This window comes from Coregonus lavaretus (assembly GCF_964263955.1).
Source record: "Coregonus lavaretus genome assembly, chromosome: 13".
Classification (NCBI taxonomy): Eukaryota; Metazoa; Chordata; class Actinopteri; order Salmoniformes; family Salmonidae; genus Coregonus; species Coregonus lavaretus.
This window is the reverse complement of record NC_140000.1, coordinates 18,186,078-18,213,929: the sequence shown is the minus strand read 5'-3', so window position 1 is coordinate 18,213,929 and position 27,852 is coordinate 18,186,078. Positions and strand designations below refer to the sequence as shown.

The following is a 27,852-nucleotide window of genomic DNA, read 5'->3' as shown; positions in this document are numbered from 1 at the left end:
GATATGGACAACTAGATAACTTCTACCATACAAGCCATACACTCCACATTTTATATTCCTATGAACCAGTAAGATCTATTTTATTTTTATTTATTTTTTACATGCGAGCGCATCACTTTTGAAGATTGAAGTCATTTAACAAACTTTACAGTATCTCTCCTAACACTTTATCGAATAACTTATCTCATAACCCCAATGACCTGAAAAAGAGGACAATGGTGTCATGAGCAACTAGGATAATGATGAACCTGTGTGACTGTATACTGGCAGAGACTAACCCTAAACCCAGTTCCATTATTCATCTTTAACATGCTGCTGTAATACTGGATACCACTTATTTCCCATAATCCATTTTGTCACACTTATTAAGTTTTACTGATAATGTGTAGTTACATGGTATGTACAGTGCCTTCAGAAAGTATTCACACCCCTTGACTTTTTCCACATTTTGTTGTGTTACAAGGTGGGATTAAAATTGACTAATTGTCATTTTTTGTCAACGATCTACACAAAATACTCTGCAATGTCAAAGTGAAAAAAAGAATCTAACTGATTTTTTTGTTTTCGTTTTACGAATATATCTTCATTATATAAGTATTCAACCCCCTGAGTCAATACATGTTAGAATCACCTTTGTCAGCGATTACAGCTGCGAGTCTTTCTGGGTAAGTCTCTAAGAGCCTTGCACACCTGGATTGTACAATATTTGCACATTATCCTTTTTAAAATGCTTCCAAGAGATACCTCTTACTGATAGACTGAACAGACAACTTGCATAGAGCACTATAAACTTACAAAGAAAATCATTCTGACTCTGTAAATTCAGCTTTTCCTGTACAAAACTCAAAAGAAAGCACAAGAATCCAATTTGTATGCAGCGGTATACTCACATTGTTGCAGTTTGATCTAAATACTGTAGGCTATAATATGTCAATCTCTTCTCGTCTCTTCTCTACAGCTGATAGAACCAGACTATAAAATGACAACCATCCTCTTGGGACGACATGGAGGAATTAGCATCCAAATGCCCATTAGACAGGGATACAACAGATCTATGCTCCCCTCTGGGTCTATCTATCAACACAATGCTCCTCCTCTCATCCTCACTCTTCACTGGTACTACTAGCACAGCAGAGGGGAGTAGGGGAGAGAGCGAGAGAGAGAGTAAGGGGGAGACGGAGTGAGCGAGTAGGGGACAGAAAGGAGGCAGAGAGAGAGAGAGAGAGAGAGAGAGAGAGAGAGAGAGAGAGAGAGAGAGAGAGAGAGAGAGAGAGAGAGAGAGAGAGAGAGAGAGAGAGAGAGACAAAGCCATCACCTACAGAGAGATTAACCTGGAGAAGAGTCCCCTAAGCAAGCTGGTCCTGGGGCTCTGTTCACAAACACAAACAGACCCCACAGAGCCCCAGGACAGCAACACAATTACACTCAACCAAATCATGAGAAAATAAAAATATAATTACTTGACACATTGGAAAGAATTAACAAAAAAACAGAGCAAACTAGAATGCTATTTGGCCCTAAACAGAGAGTACACAGTGGGAGAATACCTGACCACTGTGACTGACCCAAGATTCACTTTTTATTGTTTATTTCACTTTTATTTATCCATTTCACTTGCTTTGGCAATGTAAACATATGTTTCCCATGTCAATAAAGCCCCTTGAATTGAATTGAGAGAGAGAATATGGGAAAGAGAGTAGGGGGAGAAAAGGGTTTTATTGTCTTTTTATCTATTAACAAAACCACAGGCAGCTAAACCAACCCCCCCCCCCCCCCCCCCCCAGCCAGGCAGAAATCCCCCACACCCCAACAACACCATCCTCCCTAGACAGCAGCAGGACCAGCCCCCTGGCCAGGACAATCAGCTACTCCCCCAATAAAGGCATATCTACCCCCTAAAGGCAGCATTTCCACCCCAGGGAAGAGAAACCAGCCCCCTGCTCTCTCTGCACAATTACCCCCCTAACCCTATTGTTTACTCTGTGTCCCAAAAACACACACACACACGCATCGCGCACACACACACACTTGGTTCTATGAGAAAGCATATTCTCTCTCATTGTAATTAATCTCATGTCTCTATCAGAGGATAATCGATCCATTCATTCTCCATGATGGATTCATTAACACTGTGGGTGATGATGCTTGGGACATAATGGACATGTTTCTCCTTCTTCCTTCTCATCTTCTGCATGTGTTTCTTCTAAAAACCCTTCAGTCTCTGGTAGTGTCCGATTGTGTTCCAAAGGTTGAGAATGGTTTCTCTAAAACCATATTTATTTTATCTGGTAGTACTTTGGGCTAGTTTGGGGGTTTGTTCTAGTGACTGATTGCTTCCCAGAGGAGAACCCTCCCATTCGCTACACTGGTGCATCCCACAGGGACGAAATTCAAGCGGCTCTGCCTTGTTTGGGGTCACCTGCCTGCCGCTCGAGGTCGCAAGGTTAATAACCGCGCCATGTTCCATCTCGGTGTGACAATGGCCACCTGGGCGCTATGAGGTCATCACGGTAAACATCGGACGTTTTATTGACTCCATCCTTCTCACGTCAAGGACCGTTGAGCCTTTGCCTTTTTACAGTTTTAGTACTCTGCCTCCGTAGAATGTATTATGTTTAACACCAACTGGGTTTGAGGAGCCCCATAGAAATAGAATCGGCCCATTACCTCTATAGTTTACAGACTGGGTAATTCAAAGCGAACAATGTCGCTGAAAGGTTATTTAGTATGGAATGCGGCCGGGGGGATGACTTGTAACAACTCAAGCCCATTGGCAATCTAGGGGGGTCAATTGTGGGCAGTAAATCGGATAAGCACCTAAGAGATCTGATGGAAAACGTAGCCTAAATAACGATATGCATGAAAAAGCTAAATTTGTGCATAGGCCTTCGCCTAATGCAGGCCAGCTAATTCATTTAGGTAGCCTATTAAGACCAATAAACTATTGAACAACTTTTTAGGTAATACACTGTTTATACACTGGTATTACAGTGGTCAGCCTATCAAAGAATATAATAGAATAACGTGAAGAGCAGTTAGGCCTATGTGGTCTAATAAGAAGCCGATGTTATGGGTTATCAGTTCTGTTATCACTTAGTGAGATACAATGTACTGTAACTACGCTAAATAGACCTATGCTATAAATGAGGTTACTTTTTATACTGCAGGGATACAATGTAGCCTAATTACAATAGCCCTAACTAGCTACTTTGTATATCACCAATGAAGAAGTGAATGATGCAATGTAATAACTAAGTAGTTAGTTCGTTGACTCGTGGAAGATACAATGTATTTATTCACCAGGCCAGACAAACAAGCAATGTGGGTGCAACGTTACACCTCACTATGCGCTTCCCGAGTGCTGTGGCGAGAGTCCAAACCAGCCTTCCCCGCCTGACACCGAGACTGTTTGACGCCAATCGACACAGTGTGAGGCAAGCAGACAGACTGACATAAGCCCACAAACACCCATTCACAGACAAACAGACATAAATACCTAATGTAACCGTCTAAAATAGCCTACTCACAGCAGCCCACAAACTAGCATGAGTGAAGCGATTTAGCATCTTGCGCTTATTGACAGTGCGTCCTGATATGTAACCTCTTTATCAATGCAGAAACCGTTTTTACCACTTACCTAAAAGTCACGGAGAACTGTGACACCAATCGCAATTTCTAAATGTTTTGAATATCCCGTGCGTAATGTGTCTGTGACTGTGACTGTCCTCCAAAGTATTCCGCCACCGGAATAATCCAACTCTGCCTGCCGTTCGACCTTTCTTAAACTCTGAATAGGCAACACGTTACGTCCAAAAACTTAGATGAAAATGTCAAGTTGTCTAGCTCACATTTGTCAAGATTAAAGTGAGAACTGACAAGAGAACGAGATGAGAATACCGTTAATATATCCGTTCCGTTTGTTCGTTGCTCTCTATTCGTCTATATCACCGCAAAAGCCTAGCTTCAGCTGCGCACATGAGAGCCCTGCTGAAACCTCAACTCACCGCGAGGCCAGCAAACGCCACCAGGTGCTCATTTACATAACTGCACTGGCTGTGTCCAATCACAGCAGCTAACCAGGTGCTTGTTGAATATTCTACCAGCAAATAGCCAATCAGGAGTCGCCCTGGGTCGGGACCCATGGCCCGACAACAGCACTGTAAATGTGAGTAAACCCCTGGGTATAAAGTTATTTTTTATTTGTTACAGGAATTGAGAGATTTGGGGAATATGAAATATAATACAGAGGAAGGAAACAGAGGTATTTTACCTTGCTAACCCCTTGCTTGTACTCCTAACAAAATCTACCTTTCTGTCTGTGTAACATCCTTACTTTATATGAGATATCAAAAGCAACACTTAGGCTGTGTGTACCAAATGACACCCAATTCCCTATACAGTACACAACTTTTGACTCTGGGCCCTGGTAAAAAAAAAATTGTGCACTATATAGGGAATAGCGTGCCATTTGGGATGCAAAACTTCATCTGTTATCACTTCTTTCATCCACTCATCATAGCTGTTGCCAGTAGCCTACCATCTATCTAGGGTTCTCTCTTTGAATTTACCTAAAAAGTAAACATTATTACAGAGTTTGCCACTTTAACTGTATACTATTACACCCCTGGGCTATAATGAGTGTGATTGAAGGGTTTACACTAAAGCACAGTACTTTAGATCATAAGAGTTGTGAAAATGGGGCTTGGAGAGGAGACCAAAGTGCACACGGAAAATACTTAACCTAAGAAGTGAGATAAAAGTGGTGTTCAGTATAAGCATGAAAGAGTAGAGTTTGAAAGGTGAATGAAACAAGCAAACACAAACAGTAATACACTACACAAACCCTAATGAAAACGATTGGTTATTTTAAAATCAAGCCAATGAGAGTCCAAAAGTGTAGTAGCCTAGGAGTTGGGTATGCTGAAGGAAAATGAGTAGAAGGCACAAAGAGCGAGACAGGGAGGAAGAGTATTTGGCAGCTATGTGTCAGTACTTGCCCGTCTCTCGCAGTGTTGTGCGGCGAGGAGAAAAAGCTAACTTTAGCTGGCACTCTATCAGCAGCGTGGGACAATAAAGGTCATTAGCAAACACTGCCTGATCCAGCCCCACCTTGGATAAACAGGGTCACTGAACCACTGATAGACTGTTTGTGTGTGTGTATATGTGTACAGTAGGTCAAGATGAGGACATGGTGTGCTTTATGTTGGAGGACACAAAGACATAAACGGTATATTCCAAACGCCCATAAACCCACATAATGTACAGACACAAATAGTTTTACATGCATGCCCTCATTTCCTTTAATCTCTCTCTCTCTCTCTCTCTCTCTCTCTCTCTCTCTCTCTCTCTCTCTCTCTCTCTCTCTCTCTCTCTCTCTCTCTCTCTCTCTCTATCTCTCTCTCTCTCTCTTTCTCTCTCTCTGTCTCGCTCTCTCACTCTCCATCTCTCTCTCTCTCTCTCTCTCTCTCTCTCTCTCTCTCTCTCTCTCTCTCTCATTCACCCCCCCCCCTTTTCTCTCTCTCCTTTCTCTCTCTTTGTCCATTTGAATTGCATAGCTGCAGTTTCCTTTGGCCTGCTTGCCTGGCCCTGCATATCATTAACATTCTATCACCAGCTTCCAATTCATGCTAAACCCAAGCCTGAGCCCAAAACCTACTCTTTTGTTTGACTGTAAACCCTGGACCCAAATCCGATTCTCTCTTTAAACCTCTTAATGGTTATATTTTAAGCTTCTCCTCCTCAAAGTCCAAGTGTTTCATACAAACCACTTTGTAACTGCTGAACTTATGAACAGGGTTTTCCACCATGTTCTTTGAATCTATTTAGTCACTTCACTAACTTGATTTATACATGTTGTCTGGTTACTGGGGTTGTTTCATAGACGTACTTGCAGCTTTTACGGCAACTGTCTGTCCCCACAAAAGTGTTTTTGAGGTTATTTTTCCCCCCAAGACGAATGCCGATTGAGTAGGCCAATGTAACAGTTAAACTATAGTAAACTGTGAGGCAATGTTTAACTGATATTTTCCAAATGTATGAAGGTGACGGAAACCTTCCAATGAATGTTTGACAGTCATCAGATATTAAGTACTGTCCGTTCCTCAAGCATATTCATACAAAAAGTTCCCCATGGGGATAATAAAGTTAAAAAATATACAGTACCAGTCAAAAGTTTGGACACACCTACTCATTCAAGGGTTTTTCTTTATTTTTAAATATTTTTTTACATTGTAGAATAATAATGAAGACATCAAAACTATGAAATAACACATATGGATTCATGTAGTAACCAAAAAAGTGTTAAACAAATTCTTCAAATAGCCACCCTTTGCCTTGATGACTGCTTTGCCCACTCTCAACCAGCTTCACCTGGAATGCTTTTCCAACCGTCTTGAAGGAGTTCCCACATATGCTGAGCACTTGTTGGCTGCTTTTCCTTCACTCTGCGGTCCAACTAATTTTTTACATTTACATTTACTCATCCCAAACCATCTCAATTGGGTTGAGGTCGGGGGATTGTGGAGGCCAGGTCATCTGATGCAGCACTCCATCACTCTCCTTCTTGGTAAAATAGCCCTTACACAGCCTGGAGGTGTGCTGGGTCATTGTCCTGTTGAAAAACAAGTGATAGTCCCACTAAGCCCAAACCAGATGGGATGGCGTATCGCTGCAGAATGCTGTGGTTAAGTGTGCCTTGAATTCTAAATAAATCATAGACAGTGTCACCAGCAAAGCACCCCCACACCATAACACCTCCTCCTCCATTCTTTACGGTGGGAACCAAACATGCGGAGATCATCCGTTCACCCACACCGCGTCTCACAAAGACACAGCGGTTTGAACCAAAAATCTCAAATTTGGACTCCAGACCAAAGGACACATTTCCACCGGTCTAATGTCCATTGCTTGTGTTTCTTGGCCCAAGCAAGTATCTTCTTCTTATTGGTGTCCTTTAGTAGTGGTTTATTTGCAGCAATTCAACCATGAAGGCCTGATTTACACAGTCTCCTCTGAACAGTTGATGTTGAGATGTGTCTGTGACTTGAACTCTGTGAAGCATCTATTTGGGCTGCAATTTCTGAGGCTGGTAACTCTAATGAACTTATCCTCTGCAGAAGAGGTAACTCTGGGTCTTCCATTCCTGTGGTGGTCCTCATGAGAGCCAGTTTCATCATAGAGCTTTATGATTTTTGCGACTGCACTTGAAGAAACGTTCAAAGTTTTGAAATGTTCCGTATTGACTGACCTTTATGTCTTAAAGTAATGATGGACTGTCATTTCTCTTTGCTTTTTTGAGCTGTTCTTGCCATAATATTGACTTGGTCTTTTACCAAATAGGGCTATCTTCTGTATACCCCCCTACCTAGTCACAACACAACTGATTGGCTCAAACGCATTAAGAAGGAAATACATTTCACTAATGAACTTTTAAGAAGGCACACCTGTTAATTGAAATGCATTCCAGGTGACTACCTCATGAAGTTGGTTGAGATAATGCCAAGAGTGTACAAAGCTGTCATCAAGGCAAAAGGTGGCTATTTGAAGAATCTCAGATATAAAATATATTTTGATTTGTTTAACACTTTTAGTTTTGATATCTTCACTACTATTCTACAATGTAAAAAATTGTAAAAATAAAGAAAAACCCTTGAATGAGTAGGTGTGTCCAAACTTTTGACTGGTAGTGTATATATTTTCTCCCATTTCTATCAGAAGCTCTTTTTCATTCTTACTGAGAAATACTTCAGCTGCTATCCTTTGTGTAGGCCATTGCCTCTCTCTCTCGCTTTCACTCTCTTCTCTGGGCTCTTCCCCTGACTGTCAAGGCTTTGTTGGTTGCCTGAGCAACCGCAAATACCCCTCCAACTGTTATGACCTTTATTACCATTATTCTTCTGGCCTTCTCTCCCTCTGTCTCTCTTTACTTCCTCCCTCCTTTCTGACATTATTTCTCTCCATTTTACAAAATACATTTTTTGTCTATTTGCTATGTTGTTTAAAACCTACCCATGCTTCCCCTTAACCAGCCATTTTGGTGTGGTGTCACTCTCCACCCCTCTTCTTCTCTCTCTTCACTTTCTCCCTCCTCTCTCGCTACTTTGAGTGAAACCTAGTGAAGCATAAAAAGCAGGTCTGATCCTGTGAGGAATTCACTGAAGGAGAGAGAGAGAGAGAGAGAGAGAGAGAGAGAGAGAGAGAGAGAGAGAGAGAGAGAGAGAGAGAGAGAGAGAGAGAGAGAGAGAGAGAGAGAAAAGTTCAAGTTGTAGAATGGATGAGGAGTCAGGTAGAAAGAGAGAGGAAAAAAAAGTTAAGAAGGTTGAGTAGAGAAAGAAGTGCAGAGAGAGAGAGAGAGAGAGAGAGAGAGAGAGAGAGAGAGGAGGATGCCCAGAAAACATCAAGTCAGAGTCATTATCAAGAGAGAGCATAGAAAAAGGGTTTTAAAGGGGAGTTTTTCCTCTACTCTTCAGTAATGCGCCTAACTCTGTTAGTTGAAAGATAGCCTTGACATTTTAGAGAATAAGTTGATTATGAGAAATTAATGTGTCTCTGTAATTTAACCTTTCATCCCAAGTTTCTTTAAGTATTCAGTCTAGTTCTTCTGTGTTGACAGTGATGCATTGCCTGTCATTCGACTCATTCCAAATGTATGATATCAATTTATCGCCTCTTTTACTTCAGCCGAAAAATTTAAATAAAAAATGTAAGTGGCTCTCAATGGAATTCAAGAGGCAAGACACACACACACACACACACACACACATCCCCGACCCAGCCCCTGTGGTGATATGACAGCTGTGGAGGGGTGCAGGATTCTGACAACACAGATCATTCTACCCTCTAAAACATTCTCATTTACGTGTCGCTCTTTCTCAATGTCTCTCAGAATCCCTAGAATTTCTAAAATTCTCAATGGCTGTTGAAAGCACAGACTGTACAGTGACACTACCCCCCCCCCCCCCTTCTCTCTCTCTCTCTCTCTCTCTCTCTCTCTCTCTCTCTCTCTCCCTCTCTTACTCCTTTCATGGGCTTTCCACTCTCAGTTCTTTAATGTCACCTCTGAAATGGACGGAAAGCACTTAGTTCTTATTTCAATATGCAACATGTTTACTGACAGTGTGTTCTTGTGTGTATGTGTCTGTCTGTGTGTGTGTGTGTGTGTGTGTGTGTGTGTGTTGTGTGTCTGTTTATTGTGAGTTGTTTGTGTTTGTCAGTATCAATATCCTAGGCCTCGGGGTGGGTTGTATATGATTGGTCCCTGGAGAGGCTGTGGGAGTCGTGGAGGTGTCAGGGGTCATTGGGTCAATGTCTACCCCAGTGGAAGGTTCCTAGGTAGGGGTCAGGGTGTGTGGCACAGCCCCTGAGGAGCTCTCCTCTGGATGTTCAGTGTAAAAAATCTGTGGTGGTCAGCTCCTCTCACTCTCCTCACAGTTATTTCTGTGACCTGGCACATTCCCCCACCCAACTCAGTTTTACACCCACCCTGCCAGCCAGCCAGCCAGCAAGTCAGTGTGTCTGTCTGTGTGTGTGTGTCTCAGTGTGTGTTGGGGGGAGCTTTGTTTTACAAGCAAAGAAATGAGAGCCAAGAGAGCCAGACAACTCAGTGGCTATAGAGGATAGATTTAAATGGCCATTTAGAGTGCTAGTGGTTAAAGAGGTGATTGATAGCTCATGTACTGTAATAAAAGAGCACCATAGCAGCATACTGTCTAACAGTGAGCAAATCAATGTTTCTGTCTCTGAAGAGGTGCGACAGCCTTTATGTGAAATACTCTACTCAATAATGGATAAATGGATTGGTCAGTGTGTATTTAACAACTGTCTCAGGCATTTAATCTGTGTTTGTAGTCATTGCAAGTGATCCCACTCGAAGGTTTGTGCTGTGCAGGCCAGAGGGTTGTGTGGTGGGTTGCTACACTGTTGTTTGCTAGAGGGTGGATGTGATGTTGGTTGGAGGGGCATATGGGTGGTGGGTGAGAGGAGAGGGGGTGGGGGGTTGGGGGTAGGCTTTGAGGCGGGTGTTCCAAATGACCCCTCACACAGTCAGGAGGTCTCTGGGGACCCTCTCAGCTGTACCCTGCCATGGCCTGCACTTGTGTCTCCTCTTCCTCCTGGAGGGCTGGGTGGGGGTGGTGGATGTGGGGGCAGACTTATTTTGGGTGTCGGGTTACTTTACTCCTCTCAGAAATCCCCTGCTCTCTTTCATCCACCACACACACGACTAGTAGCACTCACACACATACACCAACGCACACACACACACCAACTAGTAGTACACAAACATACACACGCACGCACGCACGCACACACGACACATACACACCCTGCAGTAGAGGGGGACTGCTGCAGTCGCTATGGCATTTGGGCGGCTCTCCCACAACTGTCGCCCCCTGTTCAAACTGTCACTCCAACCCCTCTAGGGTTACGCTTAGTTTTTTATTCCCCCTAATCCCCCCCCCCTAATCCCCCCCCCTTCTCTCTCCACTCCTGTTCTGCTCAGCCTATTACTAACAATAGCGCTTAGGGACTTCCTCTCATAGCCCCCATTGGATGGTGTCTAATTCACTTTGTCTAGTCGTGGAACCATTGTCTTGTTCAATTACGCCTCCTTTCATCCACTCAGTCAGTTGAGGCCTTACCATCTTATTACCGCTCCTCTGTCTCTCCAACACTAACAGTAGCTGAGTGAAATCTCTCAACCACTCAGTCTTTCTCAAACACAGACGCCTACAGTCTTGTCTGTCTGTGTGCAAGAGGACTGTGTGCGAACATGGTTAGACTCAACAATCTAGAAGCATTGTTCCAATTCCAAAGGGAAAGTTTGTTATTGAAGTGATTTTTAACTTACATCATAGTCGCCTATGGCAGGGAACTGCGGGTTCTACTATCCCCATGGTTACTGGAGTCCTCCAATCCCCTATCGTCTGTCTGTCTGCTTGTCTCTGCTCCTCTTGGTTCTAAAGTCTCACTCTCCTTTTTAAAGTTACACACTGACTGTTGCTGGCTGGCTCACTAGTCTCTCCCCAGTGAGAGTGAATGTTATGGCGGAGGGATTGGAGGGGTGGAAGTGGGGGGTGGAGGGGGTGGGTGGGGGAGGTCCAAAGGGGTGCGAATGAGTGCCATTGCAATGCAGTGAGAGGCGGCACTAAAAATACCTATTGACACATGGGCTCCAACTCACAAACAGGGTCACAGACAAACACACACGCCGCCTGCGGTCGATGACTGAAGGGGACCCATTCAAGCATGGACACACACTCAGAGACATATACAGTATACAGTACCTCATAGACTGAAAACAAGAGGAATTACAAGCACAAATAACAGTAGGCTTCATGCAGCCAGACAGACATGGCTATGTATGATTAGTTCAGCATCATCTACATCTCAGCCCCTTTAATGACAATGACTGAGTTTGTATTCCTAGAATGATGCCACTCACCCAATCTAAAAGCCCTCTGTCAAACAGTGCCAAAAGTTTTCACACTCAAGCGCAAGTCCTTGAGGAAAACAGCTCAGCTGACATATTGTGAAATAAATATGTAGAGAAAGTGCTATTTCTGTGTAACTTCATAAAACATGACAGTTGGGACATGTATGGACTAGTTTACCTAATGTTGTCATGATGATACTAGATCAGTCCGCCAATTGTTGATAGTCTGATGTACAGTAAAGTAGTCCCTGCAGTCTAGTAAATAGTTGCTACTTCATTATGACTATTTTGTGTTTTTCCTAACAGAGGAACTGGGACTGGGTGTGTTCACCTGGTTATGAGTCCCTCCAGGACAATAGAGACTGACTGTTACTGAGCAGCCCAGTTTGTGACACGATATGCTTTCTCTCTCAAAGAGGCTGTATGTCAATAGTATAGTATAGTAACAGGCTTGATTGCCATGGCCTCTCCTTCATGAAAGAACTGGACATGCTCCCAGTAGACCTCCACCATATTGCTTCCACTTACTTTGTGTTTTCAGATCAGTAAAAGTGAAGGAGAGAAGATGAATAGAGGACACCCATCTATTGAGATTCAGCATTTCATTATAGCACAGTCTAAAGTGGCTTCCTTTCCTCGTCTCCTACCCTTCATCTCAAGTCCTCTCCTAGTTATTTCCTGGGAGTGCTCTGTCCCCAAGCAAACACACCAGCATATCCAGAGACCGTAAGAAATGTTTTGCACCAGCCTGGTGGGTATGATCGATTGCAGATCAAGCTTTTGCAGAATGTTTCAGCGGGAAAACAAACACAAGACAGGAATAACATCATTAAGATGACAATGAGGATACATAATATCATGATGCACAGAAAGAGACCTACCTGAGCACCAGGTCAACCAGAACAGCAGTGACGATGGGCCCAATCCAGTAGACCTAGTGGTCAGGTGGCTTCCTAGTCTTCTCTCATCTCCCCCGGTGCTCTGTTTGGGCCTAGTGTGTTGCTCTAGTGAAAACAAGCCTGAGACAGGGAGATCAGGATACCCAATCTGCCGGCTGAGGCTGCCCTGACCCCAACAACGACGCACCACTCGGAAGCAGGCTGGAGACAACTGCCTGGTAGTAAATCATATAAGGGAGGTGTGTGTGTGTCTGTGTTTGTTTGTGTGTGTGTGTGTTTGTGTGAGAGAGAGAGTGTGTCTGTGAGTAAATACATTACAGTCTGTGAGAAAAGACAGTATGTGTGTGTCTGTGAGTAAGTAGAGAGTGAGTGGCTGAGTGTGCGCCTGTGTGTGTGTACAATTGTATGTGTACGTGTGTATGTGTGAGAGAGGGCGAGATACTCATAATAGTCCATGACACACCTATGTAAAGGTGATAAAACCCAGTCATGTGTGTGACATCATGTAGCACATACTGCACATACAAACTATTAACACCACCAATGAGAACCCAGCGCTCAATAGGCCAGCAGAACCTGACCATTAACAACTCCAGACATCAATGGTGCTGCAAGGCTTGAAAGCCCTCTAGTGACCATACAAGTGTACATGCCAGCTGGGTATTTTGGTCCCACAGTTGGTGTTGTGGAAATCTTCCTACCGATGCTAGCCTGGGGAAGAAGTTAGTGTTGTAGTAATGAGGTTAACTTTGGGTGTTGGGTTTGGGCCTATGGGGTCCTCTCTATTCTGTTTTCCCTATAAGTAGCCATAATAAGGGCCCATTATAACACCTCTACTCTCAGCTTCATGTGTGTGTGTGTGTCCACTCAGGGGACAGTGTCTACCAGGCTTAACGCCGTTTCTGTGGTTTGTTAATTTTCCGCCTCTCATACGAAACCTATTGATTACCAATTGGTCTCACACACATTAGGCATTAGGCTAGTTGAGGGGGCACTTGGAGAGGGAGTGTGTGCCAGGGTAGGAAGTGTGCATGTGTGTCTATGTCTGTAATTGTCTGTCTGTCTCTCTGTGTGTGTGTGTGTGTGTGTGTGTGTGTGTGTGTGTGTGTGTGTGTCAGGATAGGAAGGGGATGGGGGTTAAACCACTGATTACATCATGAGAAAAGCGTTCCCAAGTGAGCCTCCCTGAAAAGCTGAACTCTAACTCAAACCACATGGGTATTACTGGCATGACCAACACATACTGCTGGCAGTAAATTATTTTGACACACCAGAATTTAATTAACAGTTTTTAAATTTACGGTGTCATGCACTAGTAAATCTCAAGGCTGCTTTTTTATGTGACGGTATAATTGCTACCATACAGGTTGTAGTTCCCTGTCCTAATTAAAAACCAATCTGGGGAAATCAGGCGGTGAATAGTTTGGGGTGTCGATCAGATGGACAGAAACCATTCCAGATTATCTGTGGTATTAACCCACTTGATGGATGGAAATTAACAGTATGATGAAATAGATAACCACTGCAATCAGATACACACACTGTATAGTGCACTACTATATAGGGAATAGGGTGCCAAGACAGGTATGATGAGTGTGTGGATGATGATTCAGAAGATGACAGTCTGCTTCAACATGATAGCCTATATAGAGTTCCCCAACTTGCAGCCGAATTTGGCCTGCTGGTGGCTTTATTTGGCCCCCCAAATTCTGAGAATTATTATTATTCTTTATTTTTATCGTTGAATATAAAGGTTTGTAAAAACACCAGGATTTTTATTTTTGGAAGTCTGTTCCCAAGTACTCCCATAATAGAGAGAGATGCGTGTGATCGGATACAAATGTAAGCAAGGTTTGAAATAATTATTATTTAGTCAAATATTATAGGGTCAATTTGCAGTCTACACATTTTTTGTAATTATGTTCCGGCCCCCAGACCATACGCTCAAAAGAAAATCAGCCTGCGGCTAAATTAAGTTGATCCTTGCTATATACTGGAATGTTGAGTGATGAATTTATCATAAATTTTCTCAGAGAATAATATAAATATAAATCGTAAAGACGCTCTGACCGTTGACAAGGTAATTTCTGCAGAAGACATCCACCCCTTTGGGACTCAACATGCAGATAATATAAGCCATATGCCTTGAACTACATAAAACAAATATATCTCACCCAAAAGGCTAATTGAATTTGTACAATTAGAGAGTACATGAGTCAGGACGTGTTACCACACATTCTAAACCGAATCCCGATGGTGTAATATCGGGGTACAATAATACACTACATGGCCAAAAGTATGTGGACAACTGCTCGTCAAACATCTCATTCCAAAATCATGGGCATTAATATGGAGTTGATCCCCCTTTGCTGCTATAACAGCCTCCACTCTTCTGGGAGGCTTTCCACTAGATGTTGGAACATTGCTGCGGGGACTTGCTTCCATTCAGCCACAAGAGCATTTGTGAGGTCCGGCACTGATGTAGGGCGATTAGGCCTGGCTCGCAGTCGGCGTTCCAATTCATCCCAAAGGTGTTCGATGGGGTTGAGGTCAGGGCTCTGCGCAGGCCAGTCAAGTTCTTCCACACCGATCTCGACAAACCATTTTTGTATGGACCTCGCTTTGTGCACAGGGGCATTGTCATGCTGAAACAGGAAAGGGCCTTCCCTAAACAGTTGCCACAAAGTTGGAAGCACAGAATCGTCTAAAATGTCATTGTATGCTGTAGCCTAGACCGAACCATGAAAAACAGCCCCAGACATTTTTATTTATTTAACCTTTATTTAACTAGGCAAGTCAGTTAAGAACAAATTCTTATTTACAATGACGGCCTACACCGGCCAAACCCGGACGACGCTGGGCCAATTGCGCGCTGCCCTATGGGACTCCCAATCACGGCCGGTTGTGATACAGCCTGGAATCTAACCAGGGGGTCTGTAGTGACGCCTCAAGCACTGAGATGCAGTGCCTTAGACCGCTGCGCCACTCGGGAGCCGTTTATTCCTCCTCCACCAAACTTTACAGTTGCCACTATGCATTGGGGCAGGTAGCATTCTCCTGGCATCCGCCAAACCCAGATTTGTCAGTCGGACTGCCAGATGGTGAAGCGTGATTCATCACTCCAGTTTGGAAGTCGGTAGTGAGTGTTGCAACAGAGGACAGGCGATTTTTACACGTTACACACATCAGCGTTCCTGTTCTGTGACCTTGTGTGGCCTACCACTTCGCGGCTGAGTCGTTGTTGCTCCTAGACTTTTCCATTTCACAATAACAGCACTTACAGTTGACCGGGGCAGCTCTAGCAGGGCAGAAATTTGAAGAACTGACTTGTTGGAAAGGTAACATCCTAGTGTACTTATTTTGTGTGCCAGTATCTTAAATGGGCAATCTGGGATTCAAACAACAAAGCAGACATCCCGCCACTTTTTTGATTAACAGCGGAGGGATGGGATAAAACAGTTGAACTAAGCTCATTAGACATTTATACGTTATATTTTTCAAGAATGAATGGCTTTAAATAATTTATTTAAAAGTCCAGAAATGAATATACCAATCTCAGATTGCCACTTTTAGGATTACCGCAGAGTAAATCCTGCTATTAGAGTTTGTCATGAAAAGACAGACATGGAGACCTTGTTCCATGGATTATCTTTATTGCAGAGAGCAGTCCAGTTCATTGTCATTTGGCCATACCAGGAATGAAATAAAGAATGCAGCAAATACACAATCCAAACACTCGCGTACAAGTCACGTGGGTAGGACAAACTCTGCTGGGTCCCTAGTTGTTGCTTAGACACACTACGGCCCAGAGTTTTTCCTGATCAGTCACACAGACAGGAAAAACTAATGGCCGTAGTGTGTATATTTATATTTATGTGCCATTGGTATAGACAAGACCAGTGCATGTTGTTACATGGCAACACAGCACTGTGATGTAGTGTTCCCTCACAGTGACATGTAATACAGTAGAACAGGAAGAATGAGGTACAACAGTAAGCAACAGCACACTATAATAAAGCCCTTACAGACTGTAACATTAGAACAGAGCCCTAGAGAGGGAAGAGGTTTGACCAACATTAGTGCCGTTCCATTCTTCCAGTATTTGGACTCTCGTTCTAAATTCTAGCTACTCAGCTAGTTTGCGTAGCTGGTATAATTTAGGATCATTAACAGGACCGTTATTGTATTGGTCAATATTGGCTGCTATGGAATCATGTGATACTATCTCAGAACATCAGAGTGCTTTTTGGTTGAAACTGCAGTGGCCAAACTCTCTCTCTTTCTCAAGTCAGTCAGTCAGCGTTGCATGATACAGTACAGCACCTGAGTGAGTCTCTGTAACAGCAAGTTCTGACAGTTTTCTTCTGTAGTAGTTAGAACACTACACCAACCATCTATAGTCCATAACAACAGGTCTTTAAACCCAATCAGATATTTTTCAAGCCTGGTCCTGGGGACTCACAAGGAGTGCAGGCTTTTGTTTCAGTCCAATACTGCGAGTCTCCTGCACCAGGATTGAAGAACACTGCCCCTAGTGGACCCTAAAATAGAACACTGAATTGGGTAGAACCATATAAATGGGTTCACAATTATTATTACCACTGAAAGCAGCATGGAATGCTGAATTCCACACATCCACTGACCCTACCGAAGTACTATAATACTGTGGTATACAGTGAAATCAACCAGGATTAGACAGTAAAATGGAAGTCCCATGTGGATGACATCATCACTGTGTGACCGTCAACATGAGGTGGAATCCATAACCCTGTCAGTTCAAGCCATTCCATTTCTAGGGTCTAATGACCTTATCTGACCTTTGGCATCTCAGCTATGAGGCCACTTATCAATAAACAGATTGAAAACCAATCAATGATTAATACACCACAATGCCCCTACCAGCTTTTAAGGGAAATAATAATAGTAAAATCCTACATGCAGGAAAATGATAAAAACAAACCAAATGTAATCCTACAATAGTTTAGACAGGCAGCCCAATTCTGATCTTTCCTTCACTAATTGGTCGTTTGACCAATCAGCTGTGATAAAGATTGGATGTGAAAAGATAGGATGTGATTGGTCAAAAAACCAATTAGTGGAAAAAAGATCAGAATTGGGCTACCTGTCTAAACGCAGCCTAAGTACAGCTTAATGGGTGTACAAGCAGAGCAGAGGCACAGCATGGAGAAATAAAAACGTGAGTGCTTTTATTGACCTAGGGGGAGGGATGGGGGGAGAGAGAGTAGAGGGAAAAAAAAAGAGTTGAGTCAGAATGTTAAAGGAATGCAAGTCAAGGAAAGGAAAATGGTGAGTGGAGAGGGAGAGATCAAGCACTGTTTTTTTTATTCATTCTTTCTTCCCTTCTCCCTCACTCGCACTCGTTTTCCCGGAGGACATCGAACATGTTGACTGTGAGGCTGGTTGGCCCCTTCCTCTCCTTCACTGCCGGGTGTCCAATCCCTTCATCATCACCATCCTCATCATCATCATCAGCGTCCCTATCCCTCTCCTCCTCCGGCTCAGAGCTGGACTCCCCTTCCTCCTCCTCCTCATCCCTCTCTCCTGCCCCCTCCTCTTCCCTCCGTCCCTGTAGAGCGATGATCTCTGCCAGGTCTGGGTGGGACTCCCACTGCTCTGTATACCACAAATCCATTGATTGATTCATTAATCAATATATCAAACACTTTTCTTCATATTTTTGTTTGTACAAAGCCCCAGTCATCAGTTTAAAGGACGGAAGCCAGATCAACATGAACGTCAGCCGTGCGCAGTAGATCACCTGCTGGGATTTGACCTTCCCCTGCGCGCCCGCTGTGCACGGCCGACATTTGTGTCGGTGTGTCTTCCCTTTTAAATATGAGTCTCTGGTTGTCTGTACAGTAGTGATGAAGTGATATGCCTGACTGGTTGTCTTGACCGGTCTATGACCTCTCTGATCGTTGTGTGACCTGTCTATGACCTCTCTGATCATTGTATGACCTGTGTACTGACCTCTCTGATCGTTGTATGCAGGTGGTCTGAGGCACAGACACAGCCTACCGTCGATGGCCAGCCGCAGTAGACTGTTAGCTGCCCGATACACGTCGTTACGAGCTGCCTTCGCTGTCTTATAACCCCTCCTCTCTGCCCAGGCTGTGAGACAGACAGGGAGAAAGAGAGAGAACGAGAGGTATGAAGGGAAAACAAAAATCGATAAATTATTATTGTTCCTGAAAATTTCCCAAAGGTCTCCCTGACATCCAGACAAGCGGGTGTGTTTCAACAGTTTAGAACCAGACCAGAGTTTCTAGAGCCAGACTTGAGGTGGTCCTTACCCTCACACACGTCCCAGGCTGTCCAGCTGTGCTCGGGCCCCTGCTCCCTCTCCTTCTCCCCCCCTTTGGGTGCATGCTGTGGGCCCTCCACGCTGGGGTGCCGGAGCTTGAGCACCGACAGAAAGGGGGTCCGCTCACACAGATAACCCACAGAACTGTAGGGCTCCTGCAGCTGAGACACTGGGTAGATACCAGCTAGGATCTAGGGAGAAAGGGACAGAAGAGACATAGAATAGGAGGGAGAGAGATGGAGGAAGAGGCGTAGATACAAAAGAATGGAGGAAAAGTGTTTATAAAGAGTAAGAGCATGAGAAAGATAGGAGAGGGAGGACAAATCAAGAAAAAGGGTTTGAAAAGGGTTGATGGGTAATGATTGATTTTATACACAAAGCTCTCCCCAGTAGTTGAGACTTAAAAGTGGTACGGATTCTGATTCTACTCCAAAGACAGCCTTCAAATGGCCAGAGGGAATTTCAGTTATTCTTCTATTCCCCAAGACATTTCCTCCACAGTGATTAGACCTGGGATTCTAAGGGAATGGGAGGTCATAGTGCGGACACATACATACATACACACTTACAACCTACCCACACACACTCCCTCTCAGTTACCTGTAGTTGTTTGTTGACTAGTGAAGGGAAGACCAGTCCAGGGCAATCACACAGTTTGACAGTGGGTGTGAGGTAGTAGGTCTGGAAGTATTTGGTGTGGCCGGGGGTTCGAGACACACTCACCACCTTCCTACCTACCAGACTGTTCAATACTGATGATTTCCCCACGTTAGGGAAGCCTAGGGAGGGAGGGAGAGAGAGACAGTGCAGATATATTAATATTCTGTTTGTAGTAGAAGTTTCTGAATGCCAGAGGGGGTTGGTGGGGGAACAAAGCCTTGAGGTACACAAGCATAACTTGATAAATGAAGTTACTAATCAGTGATGACAGATTACTGATTGGGAGGTAGGAAAGCAAGCTTCCAACATGGCCGCTCACCTATACAGCCCAGCGTGAGCACACCATCTTTATACAGCTCCTGGGAGGGGCTGCTCATCTCCATGGCAACATCACTCTGGTGCTCCACTAGCACAGAGTCCGCCACCTCCTCTGACTGCTCCCCCTCTGGTCCCATAGCAACCGCATCTCTCTGGATCTTCTTCTCCCAGCTGGACAGGTCCACTACAAGGAGGGAGGGGGAGTAACAATGGCGAACACTCCCTACAGCCAATGCTTCTGCAAACTTCTGGGAAAAAGTGGAGAATCGGGACGCAGCCTTACTTGTCTTTAGCCTATTTTAAGACTACTTCTGTTCAGTGTTGATTCTTCTATGATATACCCTTACAACCCTGCACCCACAGATCTTTGTATGAAGACATCAATCCTTCATTCAACAGTAATTAGCTATGCTATGGAAAGTGCCTGGCCAAAGCATTAAGTCATTACAGACTTGCATGGTTAGCAATACATGTGTGAAATAGGTACTAAGCCACCCAGGTGGGTGTGTCCCTCTCACCTTTTCCTGCTGTGATTTCCTGACACGCCTTCAGGATGTGAGTGGGGCCTCCAGCATGTCCCCACCCACATGTACCCTTTTTTCTCATCCTCTTCTTCTGAAGCACTAGAGACAGATACAGACAGTGCAATAGGTTATTCTGGTGATCAAGTACGCAGTTCAACAGCACCAATCAGCTCTCATCATTGTCTCTCGCCTTGTGTGTCACTTTCGCTCCAGCACAAACACCCTCCCTCCCACTCACCTGTGCTGTATGGCTGGCCGGGGTGTGATGTGAAGCAGACACAGTGGAGGTGGGGGAACTGTGTCTGGAGGTAGTGTGTCCAGGCCAGCACCAGGGGAGGGGGACACAGGTCAGCTTTGTTCAGCACCACCACCACCTGCTTCTGCAGCTCCCCAGTGATATAGTGGTACAGCGCCGGGGGAAACTGCAGCACCTGCATGGGAGGGACACACAAGGAACACATTCATTAAGACATGCATGCTCGGTCTGGCAAACGACTTATAGACTACGTCCCAAATAGCACCCTATTCCATATATAGTGCACTACTTTTGACCAGGGCCCATAGGAACATTGTCATGTATGACGAATGGTCCTGACCATGTTCTGACTTACCCTGTCTGTGGCTCCACCTGGTGGATACTCTATGTATGCATTTCACCATATGGTTCAACGCATAATGATACCATCAGTGACTATTAATTACATTATCATGGTGACAGTAGTAAGTTGATAATGATACTATGGTACATGACTTTTTATTTTATTTTAATTTTTATATTTAACCTTTATTTAACCAGGTAAGCCAGTTGAGAACAAGTTCTCATTTACAACTGCGACCTGGCCAAGATAAAGCATAGCAGTGCGATAAAAACAACAACACAGAGTTACATATGGGGTAAAAAACATAAAGTCAAAAAATACAACAGAAAATATATATACAGTGTGTGCAAATGTAGCAAGTTATGGAGGTAAGGCAATAAATAGGCTATAGTGCAAAATAATTACAATTAGTATTAACACTGGAATGCTAGATGTGCAAGAGATTATGTGCAAATAGAGATACTGGGGTGCAAAAGAGCAAAATAAATAACAATATAGGGATGAGGTAGTTGGGTGGGCTAATTTCAGATGGGCTGTGTACAGGTGCAGTGATCGGTAAGGTGCTCTGACAACTGATGCTTAAAGTTAGTGAGGGAGATAAGAGTCTCCAGCTTCAGAGATTTTTGCAATTCGTTCCAGTCATTGGCAGCAGAGAACTGGAAGGAATGGCGGCCAAAGGAGGTGTTGGCTTTGGGAATGACCAGTGAGATATACCTGCTGGAGCGCAGACTACGGGTGGGTGCTGCTATGGTGACCAATGAGCTAAGATAAGGCGGGGATTTGCCTAGCAGTGATTTATAGATGGCCTGGAGCCAGTGGGTTTGACGACGAACATGTAGTGAGGACCAGCCAACAAGAGCGTACAGGTCACAGTGGTGGGTAGTGTATGGGGCTTTGGAGACTAAACGGATGGCGCTGTGATAGACTATATCCAATTTGCTGAGTAGAGTGTTGGAGGCTATTTTGTAAATGACATCGCCGAAGTCAAGGATCGGTAGGATAGTCAGTTTTACGAGGGCATGTTTGGCAGCATGAGTGAAGGAGGCTTTGTTTGCGAAATAGGAAGCCGATTCTAGATTTAACTTTGGATTGGAGATTCTTAATGTGAGTCTGGAAGGAGAGTTTACAGTCTAACCAGACACCTAGGTATTTGTAGTTGTCCACATACTCTAGGTCAGACCCGTCGAGAGTGGTGATTCTAGTCGGGTGGGCGGGTGCCAGCAGCGTTCGATTGAAAAGCATGCATTTAGTTTTACTAGTGTTTAAGAGCAGTTGGAGGCTACTGAAGGAGTGTTGTATGGCATTGAAGCTCGTTTGGAGGTTTGTTAACACAGTGTCCAATGAAGGGCCAGATGTATACAAAATGGTGTCGTCTGCGTAGAGGTGGATCTGAGAGTCACCAGCAGCAAGAGCGACATCATTGATATACACAGAGAAAAGAGTCGGCCCAAGAATTGAACCCTGTGGCACCCCCATAGAGACTGCCATAGGTCCAGACAACAGGCCCTCGGATTTGACACACTGAACTCTATCTGAGAAGTAGTTGGTGAACCAGGCGAGGCAGTCATTTGAGAAACCAAGGCTATTTAGTCTGCCAATAAGAATGCGGTGGTTGACAGAGTCGAAAGCCTTGGCCAGGTCGATGAAGACGGCTTCACAGTACTGTCTATTATCGATCGCGGTTATAATATCGTTTAGGACCTTGAGCGTGGCTGAAGTGCACCCATGACCAGCTCGGAAACCGGATTGCATAGCGGAGAAGGTACGGTGGGATTCGAAATGGTCGGTGATCTGTTTGTTAACTTGGCTTTCAAATACTTTCGAAAGGCAGGGCAGGATGGATATAGGTCTGTAACAGTTTGGATCTAGAGTGTCACCCCCTTTGAAGAGGGGGATGACCGCAGCAGCTTTCCAATCTCTGGGGATCTCAGACGTTACGAAAGAGAGGTTGAACAGACTAGTAATAGGGGTTGCGACAATTTCGGCGGCTAGTTTTAGAAAGAAAGGGTCCAGATTGTCTAGCCCTGCTGATTTGTAGGGGTCCAGATTTTGCAGCTCTTTCAGAACATCAGCTGTCTGAATTTGTGTGAAGGAGAAGCGGGGGGGGGGGCATGGGCAAGTTGCAGCGGAGGGTGCAGAGTTGGTGGCCGGGGTAGTGGTAGCCAGGTGGAAAGCATGGCCAGCCGTAGCAAAATGCTTGTTGAAATTCTCAATTATTGTAGATTTATCGGTGGTGATAGTGTTTCCTAGCCTCAGTGCAGTGGGCAGCTGGGAGGAAGTGCTCTTATTCTCCATGGACTTTACAGTGTCCCAAAACTTTTTGGAGTTAGTGCTACAGGATGCAAATTTCTGTTTGAAAAAGTTAGCCTTTGCTTTCCTGACTGCTTGTGTATATTGGTTCCTAACTTCCCTGAAAATGTGCATATCGCGGGGGCTATTAGATGCTAATGCAGTACGCCACAGGATGTTTTTGTGCTGGTCAAGGGCAGTCAAGTCTGAGGAGAACCAGGGGCTATATCTGTTCTTAGTTCTGTATTTTTTTGAATGGGGCATGTTTATTTAAGATTGAGAGTAAATTACTTTTAAAGAACAACCAGGCATCCTCTACTGACGGAATGAGATCTATATCCATCCAGGATACCTGGGCCAGGTCAATTAGGAAGGCCTGCTCGCTAAAGTGTTTTAGGGAGCGTTTGACAATGATGAGGGGTGGTCGTTTGACCGCGGACCCGTTACGGACGCAGGCAATAAGGCAGTGATCGCTGAGATCCTGGTTGAAGACAGCAGAGGTGTATTTAGAGGGTAAGTTAGTCAGGATGATATCTATGAGGGTACCCATGTTTACGGATTTAGGGTTGTACCTGGTTGGTTCGTTGATAATTTGCGTGAGATTGAGGGCATCTAGTTTGGATTGTAGGATGGCCGGGGTATTAAGCATATCCCAATTTAGGTTACCAAGCAGTACGAACTCTGAGGATAAATGGGGGGCAATCAATTCACATATGGTGTCCAGGGCACAGCTGGGGGCTGAGGGGGGTCTGTAGCAAGCAGCAACAGTGAGAGACTTATTTCTGGAAAGGTGGATTTTTAGAAGTAGAAGCTCAAACTGTTTGGGCACAGACCTGGATAGTATGATAGAGCTCTGCAGTATCTCTACAGTAGATCTCTACAGTAGATTGCAACTCCACCCCCTTTGGCAGTTCTATCTAGACGGAAAATGTTATAGTTGGGGATGGAAATTTCAGAATTTTTGGTGGCCTTCCTAAGCCAGGATTCAGACACTGCTAGAACATCAGGGTTGGCGGAGTGTGCTAACGCAGTGAATAACTCAAACTTAGGAAGTAGACTTCTGATATTTACATGCAGGAAACCAAGGCTTTTGCGATTACAGAAGTCAGCAAATGATGTGCGTTGGGTACATAGAATAAAGGGGGCAGATTTCCGGGCGTTGTAGAAAAGATTCAGGGCATTATGTACAGACAACGATATGGAAGGATATGAGTAAAGTGGAGGTAAACCTAAGCGTTGGGTAACAATGAAAGAGATAGCATCACTGGAGGCACCAATTGAGTCGGTCTCCGCGTGTATGGGGGGTGGGACAAAGGAGCTATCTAAGGCAGGTTTAGCTGGGCTGGGGGATCTACAGTGAAATAGTACAATTAGAAATAACCGAAACAACAATAAGCTAACCATATTGAAATGGGAGAGAGGCATAAAGCAATCACGGGTGTAATTTGAGAGAGCTAAGACAACAGCTGGTAATGACGACACAGTTTGGGTTGAGGCTAAACATAAACAGGATGCGGTACCGTAAAAAGGAACAGTCCAGCAGACATCAGCTGTATAGCTGAGTTATCATAAGGTCCGGTGAACAGCAATAGGATAGTTCGGAGGTAGCTATAGCACTAGCTAGCAAGAGGCCACGGCTAGCGTGTGCTAGCGACTAGTAGTAGATAATGACTGTAGAAGGAGTTTAAAATAGATTACCCACCGGGTGCCTGATGTCCACGATGAGCAGAATCACATCGGACATCTCCAACACTCTCCACAACTGTCTCCACGTCTAAAAGAAAGAGCGGGGTAAAGATAGAGGGGGGGAGAGATAGAGAGAGGGGGAGAGATAGAGAGAGGGGGAAGAAAGGGAGGGTATAAAGTTATATGAAGAGTATATAGGTTTTACCTACACTACATTTTGCTCAGTGTCAGAGAAAGAGGTGGTTTTTAAAGGATTCATTAAAGTTTATAGAATACTGTAGAATTAATAGATCTTTATTTATCCATCAAAATGGATCTTTCTGCTGACACAATACACCCCCCACCCCCCTGTAACGAGCCGGTCACTAACCTCAAGGCTACCACCGCCCTCAAAAGCATTTATAAAGGGTGTATAAAGGGTTCTGAATATATAGTTTCCTCACCTCCAGGTTGTGCTCAAAGTGGCTGAGGGATCCAGGTGGGTTTCTGGAGTGCAGGTCGTTCAGATATTCCCGGTATGACTTCTCTTCTTTCTTCAGCAGCTCCTCACGATTCATCCCATAGTTCCACGGAGGTCGACGTGGGAACTCAAGACCTGAGATTGGAGGTGGTCAGTGGCACAGACACGTCAAGCTATGACACAAAGTGAAAAGACCATGTCAAAACTCCCACTAGAGTGGGTTTTTATTTAACAGCATTGAGAGGCTCAGGGTACAGGTTACGTACCAAATTACACCATATAGTGTCCTACTTGGACTAGAGCACATATAGCTTTGGTCAAAATTAGTGCACTAAATAAGGAATAGGGTGCCATTTGAGACTGAACCTTTATTTAACAGCATTAAGAGGCTGTTGTGAGGCTCAGGGTCCAGGAGCTCTGACCTACCTTTCTCTGTGGGGTATATGTCGTTAATGTCAACCTCCAGGTCTTTGTCTAACATCTGGTCCAGAACCTTCTCTCTGGCAAGCTTCTTCCTCCTCTCCACCTCCTCTCTGCTCTCCTTCTCAAAGTGCAGACGGAACCTGAATGGACAGAGAGATGAGTATAGCTGTGTGTAAGTAGAGGGGGGAATTGGGTAGGGTGAGTGTGAAGGACACAAAAGCATCTGTGTGCAGTCATGAACATCAGGTGTGTGGGATGTGGGTGTTTGTTCTGACAACAGCAGTTTCTGTAATCTACCATTGACCTCTGTCTGAAAGTTGTTTGCTCATGTTTCAGGATTCCTGGAGTAACATGTTCTAATTTTTTTATTTAGTCTCTTTTGGCCTCTTACTTTTAATATCTACAGACCCAGACATTGCTCTAATTAATATTTTTCCATTAACCCTTCAGTTTGTTCCAGGGAATTCCCACTGTTCCAGGCATCAGTTCATACAGAAATCATGACATGTTTTCCCAAAAGGTAACATTGATGATATCTGACAAAACAGAAACCCACTCAGCAGGTGACAGCCTTATGAGCCTAGCTGTCAGTGGACACCATTCCTGGTCCATACAGTGTGCAGGCTTTTGTTCAAGACCAGCAATAACACACCCGTCATTGTGTTTGGTTTCATTGCAGGTGATGTACAGTATTACCTTAGCTCTGGTCCAGGGTGTTATGTGTGGCTTGCTCAGCTTCTGCATCAGTAAGCAGCATGTAATCCCCTGGACCAGAGCTAAGTATTACCTATGCTAATGTATTGGTAACTCACCTATTGGGGTCGTATCTGCCCTCCCTGATGCCAGGCTGCTGGTTTATCCTCCTGACATCTGTGGTTTCACTATCTGACGTGTCCGACTGCCTATCCCTGTCCATCCCCCGCTCCACACTGTTATTACGGCTGCTGGGCCCTGAGCCTGGCTCACCTGAGGAGGCGAGGTCATCATAATCAGAGGCTTATATTGAACCCTTCCCAAATGGCACCCTATTCCCTATATATAGGGGATAGGGCGCCATTTGGGACAGGAACATACAGTGGACAGAATGAAAACTTGCCTCTTTGTCAGCAATTGGTACCAAACAAAGACCACATTCTACAACGTTCAACTTTAGAATCTAATGTACACACATTTACATATATGCTATCTATACATTTAGTAATTGTCTCAATACTAACCCTATGTAATAAATTGACAGTGGACGTTGTCACAATGAATCTCTTTTCATTGCTAGCTAGCTGTAGAAGAGTGTAGGTATGTGATCTCCAACAGCTTTTGTTATCCCCTCAACTTGAGATAGCTAGCTTTCCTATTACATAATGTTATACCGAGTCTGCGCAGTAGAGCTTACACATAGTGAAAACAATACCAGTGTAGTACAGTGATGCTGATTTCTCTGCATCAATACTTTTCCACTTCAGCCCCATCAATGACAATGAATGACGCCAGCAATACAATTGAGCGATAAGGTCACACACACACATAGCTAGCTCTGTAACGTCGTCAGTTTAGCTAGCAAGCAAGGTACTAGCTAGCTAGCAAGCAAGGTAGCTAACGTTTGCTAGAAAGACCCAAAAACACACATGACATGCATGTTATGGCAAAAATAATTACGGCCCTATTCTTTATTTGTAGCTAATTCGTCAAAAATATATCGGGGGAAATGACATAGTGTTCTTGTTCCTCAAAGCAGACAGCTAACTAGCCAATTTACTCAACTCTCCACGTACAAGTTAGTAAAACGAAAAGCTAGCTAACGTTAGCATTTTCGGCACGCACACTTTCTGTCATTGCAGCGAACGTTACCTCGCTTTCTTTCCCGTTTCACTTGCATCTGTTTCTTCTTCTGTTTGGTGCTGAATGGCTTTTTCCGAGGCATGTTTGAATGAAAAATTACAGTGTCGTAGTGTGGGTTTCTCTTAGCTAAGGCAGAAATACAGTAACGTCGTAATTTACTATCGTGAAGTTTCTCGACTCCTACACTTTTCACCGACCCGACGCCATTCACTACAGAAAAAAATGTTCGATGGTAATATGTCATCAAAGTTTATTTACTTTTTTTTTTTTTAAACAATGTCAATATCATGCTTTTAAATCATTGTCTGACAAGACATGGCAAGTTAATATGGATATATATTTTTTAAAGAATGGTACAGCCCACACAGTAAACCGCCGATTCCACTATTATTGATCACGCTA

At 44.2% G+C, this 27,852-nt stretch overlaps 2 protein-coding genes across 3 annotated transcripts in view; both read right to left on the bottom strand.

The window, feature by feature from the left end:
* Positions 1-3,973, bottom strand: part of ddr1 (discoidin domain receptor tyrosine kinase 1) — a 61,714-nt gene extending 57,741 nt beyond the window's left edge. The window contains exon 1 of the mRNA XM_084174662.1: positions 3,638-3,973. The gene's annotated coding sequence lies outside the window, so the exon portion shown is untranslated. The remainder of the gene's footprint in view (positions 1-3,637) is intronic.
* Positions 3,974-15,961: 11,988 nt separating this feature from the next.
* On the bottom strand, positions 15,962-27,676 carry LOC311139693 (guanine nucleotide-binding protein-like 1). Of its 2 annotated transcripts, XR_014614101.1 has the most exons (13): positions 27,460-27,671; positions 26,427-26,580; positions 25,618-25,754; positions 25,175-25,326; positions 24,748-24,819; positions 20,396-20,588; positions 20,152-20,256; positions 19,635-19,817; positions 19,256-19,434; positions 18,645-18,846; positions 18,322-18,462; positions 17,476-17,964; positions 15,969-17,330 (listed from the first exon to the last, which is right to left on the bottom strand). XR_014614101.1 is itself a non-coding variant. In XM_084174614.1 (12 exons), the coding sequence occupies exons 1-12, from the start codon at positions 27,530-27,532 to the stop codon at positions 17,699-17,701; spliced, it is 1,857 nt and encodes a 618-aa protein (XP_084030740.1). In that variant the 5' UTR covers positions 27,533-27,676; the 3' UTR covers positions 15,962-17,698. The 2 variants fall into 2 exon arrangements, 1 of the variants encoding a protein (XP_084030740.1); XM_084174614.1 differs by having other exon boundaries at positions 15,962-17,964; positions 27,460-27,676.
* Between the last annotated feature and the right edge of the window lie 176 nt (positions 27,677-27,852).

Coding starts and splice junctions, on each gene's coding strand:
- LOC311139693 (XM_084174614.1), bottom strand. CDS start 27,532: ATGCCTCGGAAAAAGCCATTCAGCACCAAACAGAAGAAGAAACAGATG. Junction 20,589..24,747: donor TCGTGGACATCAGGCACCCG/GTGGGTAATCTA, acceptor CCTCCCATGCAG/GTGCTGCAGTTTCCCCCGGC. Junction 17,965..18,321: donor TGCATACAACGATCAGAGAG/GTCAGTACACAG, acceptor TGTGGTATACAG/AGCAGTGGGAGTCCCACCCA.